This window comes from Sinocyclocheilus anshuiensis, unplaced genomic scaffold (genome assembly GCF_001515605.1).
Source record: "Sinocyclocheilus anshuiensis isolate Anshui unplaced genomic scaffold, SAMN03320099.WGS_v1.1 scaffold94, whole genome shotgun sequence".
In the NCBI taxonomy this organism is placed as follows: Eukaryota; Metazoa; Chordata; class Actinopteri; order Cypriniformes; family Cyprinidae; genus Sinocyclocheilus; species Sinocyclocheilus anshuiensis.
This window is the reverse complement of record NW_015546049.1, coordinates 1,128,657-1,135,777: the sequence shown is the minus strand read 5'-3', so window position 1 is coordinate 1,135,777 and position 7,121 is coordinate 1,128,657. Positions and strand designations below refer to the sequence as shown.

Genomic DNA, 7,121 nt, shown 5'->3' with positions numbered 1-7,121 from the left:
TCAATAGCATCAGAATTACAGTCTCTGATGTTAGTGAGGTGGAGACAGATGTACCAGATGATACAGAGAATGGCAATGGAATATGAGCTAAATAAAGTCTCTATTAAGGCTTGGGGAGTGAGAGGTGGTTCCCAGGGTGCATTTGTCACAATGGGATGTTCGTAGCTTGTTGGCAGCATTGCAGGGATATAAATCTTTGAATAACTGCAGTGTTATTGCCCACACAGCTCTCTACATCAGCACACAGCACAGAGGTGCAGTCACGAGTGTTACCTACCACACAGCCTATGTGGGCTTGGTAAAGGCAAAGGTTATGTGTGTGTGCATGTGCGTGCGTGCGTGCGTGCGTGCGTGCATGTGTGTGTGTGTGTATGTGTGTGTGTGTGTGTGTGTGTGTGTTCACATACAGCAGTAATGTAGCTTGTTTCTGTGTGTCCTTTGTACTATCAAATTGTTTACAATTATTTTATAATTCATTTCATACAACATTGTCCTTGTCCTCTTGACTCCTCACCCCTAAAGACTGACATAAACTAGAACATGATGGATTATGGGGTCGCTGGATCACAACGGCAAGAAATTTAAGGTGGTCTTCCTGCTGTGTTCTAATGCTCTATCCAAAAAAAAAAAAAAAAACTACAACTGAAATAAAAATGAATAAAATCTATATAAAAAAATAACAAAAACACAAAACATTACAAAAGCTTTAAAATGAAATCCGAAAATCTAAAAATATAGCATCTCAATGGTACTAAAACAACACTAATATAGGCACACTAAACAGCAAATGGGTTTTGCATCAAAACCATTATTGCACTTGAGACTGCAGCATTCCTCCTCCACTCTAATCGTTAGTTGAAAAGAGTAAGCCATAATTCAGACATAAACATATGATGCGATTTAAATTTTTCCTTTCTCTTTGAAGTGTTACAATTTCTCCGATCACAAATGCAGACATGGTTTTACGTTTATGCGGCAAAAGACAGTATAAGTCATTATAATCCGTAATTATGTCCCCACTGGATGCAACAAATGCCTCGTTTATAATGGGTTTTAATGTTTTTGTCTCATCGCTCCGGACGGACAGGGCATCACAATATCGTAGGGGCGTAACATTTCCGTCACACGCTTGAGGTATTCGGGCAATCACAACGCACTGGATAGCTGGCCAATCAGAGCACACCTTGCTTTTCAGACCGATGAGCTTTGTAAAAATCAACGCGTTTCAGAAAGGCGGGGCATAGAGGAGAAACAATAATGTACAGTATGTGGAAAATAATGTTTTTTTAACCTTAAACCGCATAAACACATTTCATTACACCAAATACACAAAATAATGTTCTTTTTAGCAACATCATATGACCCCTTTAATAAGGTTTGAAATCAAGCTAAGTGTCTGTCATAATTTACATTGACTGCTGCTATATCAATAAAATTACTTCATCCACACATTGCAAATAGTGATAACCTGCAATTACTGATATTAAATAATATTTGTGACTTGAATAAAACCAATTAATATAGATAGCTATAGCTCATACCTTTTTTTTCAGTGCACTTAGGTCAAGAAATGTAAGAGTAATATCTCATCAGCTTTCAGGTAGACTGGAAAGTTGGCAAAAATGATTATTTCCCATATTTCAAGTGGCTGACCATAATGAAATAGAAATGCATCAGCTGTTTAGTTTTAAACCACACAATCTTCAAATATTATGGATATTGACATTTAATGTCTTGAGTTCTACTGCAAAAATGAATTAATTGTCATAATGCTTGATACAGAAAACAATGTCTGTCATCAACTCTGTAACAGTTTCACCTGCCATTTCTGGTGAGCTTTCAGAAATCACATTAAATTTAACAAGGACAGACACATCAAGGTGGGCTTCATAATGTCAAGTCTTTATTGGTCATGTGCCATACAGCAGTAAGATAAGTACTAAATAGAAATTAAATCAACTACATTCAGCTCCTAAAGTTTTCAGTCATCAAGTACACAGTGGCCCCTACACATTAGATAGCAAACAAAGTCACATTCTTAGCAGAAATAACAGGTTAATGCACACACTGCCAGATTCAGAAAGCTGCTGGTGGCTTAAGGCAATTTTTTAACCAAGAGCATTCATACATAAACAGTAGCATGTTTTAGATGGATTGTTATGTAGTGGTGTAAATGTGGGTTGACTTTTTATGGAGGGATGTTGATTGCACATGCATTACAAAAGTTTGGCAGTGCAGTTTGAAATTCTCCTTCAAACTGCATTGTGTCACTATGCTTTCTGCAATCTCCTTTCGCTCTCCCAAAAATAACAGAGCAAATCCCAAAATGCTCAGAATATACATAACAAGGTTACCAGGCCTAAGGAGCATCTGTGAGAATGTACAGACAAAATTCCAGATTTGCCTGACATTCCCTCGCAGCTAAGCATGCCAATGTCACATTGTTCATCGGAAAAATTGATTCCGATATAGAGAAAGAAATCCATTCACTTCGGCTCCCATCATACAGTTCTTAAAGTGAATTAAGCCCAACAATATCAATCTGTTCAAACTGTCTATAGAAAGAGTGCAGCAAGGCAGGCTTACCAAAGCCATGACATAGAGGCAAGTGGTATCAAAACCTGGCAGTGTAACAGAAGTGTTATGAAATTATTTCACTAGCATTACCTTTTAATATGTTATAAGTTTACCAAAGGGATTCATTGTTGACCCATGGTTAATGGAGGTTCACTGCGACAGTGACTTCTTTGTATGAGAGTACACTAGATTCAAGTATGAAGTTTAGGTGTTTGAGATGCATTGTGAAAAGTTGTGTTAGTGACTGCGTTTCCACAATGTAAATGTGCTTCAGGCATCCACGAATATACAAGTAAAATATTGAAAAGTTAATGCATTTTCTAAATTCTAAATATATACTGTTACTTTTCTTAATAAAGTCATAATATTTGTATCATCCGCCCAAACACAACCAATTCTAGACTCACACTATCTTTCTATTATTCTATTATTTCTATCACAATATCTTTCCCAGTCATTCCACCATATCCTTTCACTCTGACAACTGATATGAATGAGATGCCGTTTACATACATTTAAGTGCCCTGATTTGATTGACTATAAAGTATTTGTCAGAATTTGTATTAATCACAAGCATTTAGCAGCATGTGAAAGGCTTCAGCAGTACTGTGTAACATTTTGCTCTCAGTCTTGCCCATTGGCTGGTGAACTAATGCAGCCTTAAGTACTGAGAGGGATGGCAGGCACACTGCTATGAAAGTATAGGTACACTTCTGTTGGACCCACATACAGTCACCATGCAAAGAGCAGATACACCTCATGCAGTGAGGACTTGCTATTAGGCTCAAATCCTTGTCCCTTTTATAGGGCAAGTGGGTGAGACATGTTTAAAATGGAATCAAGAGCAGTCTTGGAGAGGAATTTGGCTGGGTGGAGTGTTTTTGAAACTATGTATGTATAGTTCCAGATTCCTATTTTTACTTATTTCTTTTTTTTAGCATTATGAGTATACCGAAGTTAACTGGAGTCAAGAAACAGATGCAATTCTGATGCGATGATACTCCAAGATGCCATTGTTACTAGGGCTGCCATGATGCAAAGACAACAATAAATGACTGGCTTACAGCTTATATTGTAAGACAGAAAATATTATTGCAAGTCAAGTTTTGTCCTGGCTTTTGGAAAAACTGCAGCATAATAAGCTACCTTCACCAAAGCTAACCACATAGACATTTCCTTAATGCAATGTGCTGAGAGAAGCCTGTTATAGTACAGTTAAATGTGACGATAAGCCTCACAGTGCAGCCCAGGAATATATGCAGAATATATGCATCAAAGAGTGTGTATTGAGTAATTAGTGGTTTGCTGCAGAACAACTGCTGCCCCGTGACTGAGTGGGAGGTGAATTAGTGGAGAATAAGTTGAAATTCGCTAGATTCCTCTCTGAGACCCCCTTTGTGGAGGGGGATTGCTTGGGAAAAGGAAGAAGAGGGTAATGGAGAAGGCAGAGGGAGGAGAGGAAGAAAGAAAGAGGGCTGAGACATTTAGTTTTTCTGGTTGGTGGGGTTCACATCTCCAGAGTTGATTTTGTCACTCGTCTTGGAGTCGTCAGACTGGGAGGAGCCTTTGCCAGGTTTGCTGCTCTGCTGATGTTTGTCGTCATCATCCTTGACCTCCTTCTTTCCACTAGCGCTAGTGCTGCTGTACATACGGGACAGGTAGCTGTAGCTGGACACTGAGGCAGGGATGGGATAGGTGATCCCAGTGCTGATACGTGTCTCCTCCCCTTCCAACAGTTTCCTGAGATTGATAATAAATGAGAAGGTGAACAAAGAAAAGGTGGTGAGGAAGGGTGTGGTGGATTTATGGTGTTAAACAGAATGAAGAGAGAACAATGGAATACATTTCTGTATAGCATCAGCTAATTCCATGAAAGAAATTCTCAGGATTTTCATTTTAGGTCACATGTACAGTATGTTGATAAAGAATGGACAGTATGCACATTTCACTAGCATTCGCTTTCACATATCAATAACAAACATTGCTTATTACCTGTAAGCAGCTATCTCTATGTCAAGCGCCATCTTGACATTCAGCAGGTCTTGGTACTCCCTGAGGTGACGGGCCATCTCACTCTTAGTGGTCCTCAGCTCATTCTCCAACTGCCCAACTGTATCCTGGGTGATGTTACATGATATAATTATAATTAAATTCAATAGAAAAACTGCTGCATTTAGACTGAATTACTTGATTTGATGATAGAAATGTTTTCATACAAAGGTTCCAAAGGGAAAATTTAGTAGCGATGCAACAGAAGAACCATTCTTTGCTCCCCAAAGAACCATTAAGGGAACAGTTCTTACACCATTTTTCTTAGTGTAAAGAACTAAAAATATAAAAATCCTTAAAAATCTAATTTTTTCTACTATTAAGAACCTTTTGTGGAATGGAAAGGTTTGATGGATGTTAAAGGTTCTTTATGAAACCATTGATGTCAATAAAGAACCATTAATTTTGAGACACTGCACATGCAATGCAGAAAGAAAGAAAAAGAAAGAAAGAAAGAAAGAAAGAAAGAAAGAAAGTTTACAGTAGGTTACTTTTACAATGTAAATTTGATGCTTGTGGAAAATGGGCTAAAGCACTTAGATTAATTATTTAGTGACACTTTGTCATCATTATTTTGATGATAACTGATATAGTAAAAGGTTTGGAAATATTTTATATCCAATATAGGCTGTTCATTTAATTTAGTCCGATAGCTGTCTGAAGTCATGTTAGCACCATGGACAGAGAAGCAGTAACATTCCAAAGTCACTTGCTGTGGTCACGCCCATTTCACAGGGATCTTTTGTCTGTTGTATGGTTCACAGAAGCATACATTTCAAAGGCTAATTATTCGATTTTTAATCCAAATATATAGCGATTGGTTGTTTTAAGAGAAGGTAAATATTCGCAGTGTTTTTAATCATTTTTAAAGAAGTGAAAATCTTTACCGACATGCATGCAACTCAGTTGAACACGCGTGCAAAGTTAAAATTGATGAAACCAACCTGGTAGCCCATGACCTCAGCGTTGAGCCTGTCCTCTATCTCATGAATCTGCCTTTCCAGCGATTCATTGGTGCCCTTTAGGCTTTCGATCTCGATGGTCTTGGACTGCAGCTGCCTCCTGAACTCGTTGAGCTCTTCCCTGCTAGCGCGAATGACCTCGTTGCTCTTGTTGGCCTGTTCGCTAAGATCGGCGAACTTGGTCTTATACCACTCTTCAGCGGACTGCAAGTTCTTATTCGCCATAGCCTCGTACTGGCCGCGAATCTCCTTGAGGGCGGAGGTGAGATCGGGTTTGGCCACTTCCATCTCCACTGACACCTGGGAAGCCTGGATCATGTTCATGAGTTCAGTTGCCTCCTCCTCGTGCACATTTCTTATAAAGTTGATCTCGTCCAGAAGGGATTCGACCTTTTTCTCCAGGTCTAGGCGCACCATGGTGGCGTTGTCCACGTCCTTCTTGAAAGCTCTAAGCGTTTGCTCAGCCTCCTCGCGCATTCTCATCTCCTCCTCGAACTTCTCCTGGAGTTTCTGAAGGCCCTCCTCCATGTTGTCGCGCTCGAACATCATCTGGTTCTTCTCCGCGTTAAGTTCCTCGAGTTGGGAGCGCAGCTCTCGGATCTCCTGCTGGTAAAGTTCGGCCAGACGGGACGGTTCTGTCTGGCGCTGGCGCAGGGTCACGAGTTCGGCTTCCAACACTTTGTTTTGCTGCTCCAAATTGCGAACTTTCTCAATGAACATCGCGAAACGGTCATTGAGTCCTTGCATCTGCTCCTTCTCATTGGTACGGGTGATTTTGAACTCATTATTAAGTGCTGTGCTCTGGGTGAATTCGAAGCTTTCCAGAGTCAAGGATGAAGATGGAAAGGCAGATCGGGTGGTGCGCTTGTAGGTGCTGGGGATGCTGGTGCGGGTCGCGGACTTAAACCCGCTCCGGGAGCTGCTCAGCCGGGATGGAGAGGCTGAGTAGAGGGTAGAGTCTCCGAAGATCTTCCGGTAGGAAGAGGCAGAGTAGATGTCGGATCCGTAGCTCATCTTGGCGTTTTGAAGACAAGGAGCAGAACCCAGGCGGCGTCTCCTTTTTATAGCAGGACCCTCCCAATCAATAATTTACCCGTGCTGCTCCTCGCGTTCAACCTTCCTTACTGCAGATGTTTTAGATGGACAGACCCCGAAGAAATGCGACAAATAGGCTAAGCTGATCTGTAGGTTATTTGTAACTTTTAAAGGCACAAAGAGTGCTTTTGCCCGTGGAAGGTGTGCTCAGTCTATCAGTGAAAACTCAGGTCGGCAGCAGCGAGCGGGTGGAACTGTCCTTTTTGGCGCAGCGCTGATGTCAGCAAAATATCATATCGTTTATTTACTCACTCATACACCACCATCACGACACATCTATGAAGAATTCCTACCACCTCTGAAAATAATACACACCTCAAGAACACACACTAAAGACATGCCATTGTGATAAATTTTGTATTATTATTATTATCATCATCATCATCATGATCATGATCATTATTATTATTATTTAGAGTAAAAATAAAAAACAGTAGG

The 7,121-nt window shown here is 40.3% G+C and overlaps 1 protein-coding gene across 1 annotated transcript; it reads right to left on the bottom strand.

Annotated features, from left to right (window-relative positions):
- Positions 1-3,505: 3,505 nt before the first annotated feature.
- LOC107699106 (alpha-internexin-like) lies at positions 3,506-6,818 on the bottom strand. The gene is made up of 3 exons (XM_016500281.1): positions 5,571-6,818; positions 4,570-4,694; positions 3,506-4,317 (listed from the first exon to the last, which is right to left on the bottom strand). Exons 1-3 carry the CDS (start codon positions 6,600-6,602, stop codon positions 4,062-4,064), a joined length of 1,413 nt encoding a protein of 470 aa, XP_016355767.1. The 5' UTR covers positions 6,603-6,818; the 3' UTR covers positions 3,506-4,061.
- Between the last annotated feature and the right edge of the window lie 303 nt (positions 6,819-7,121).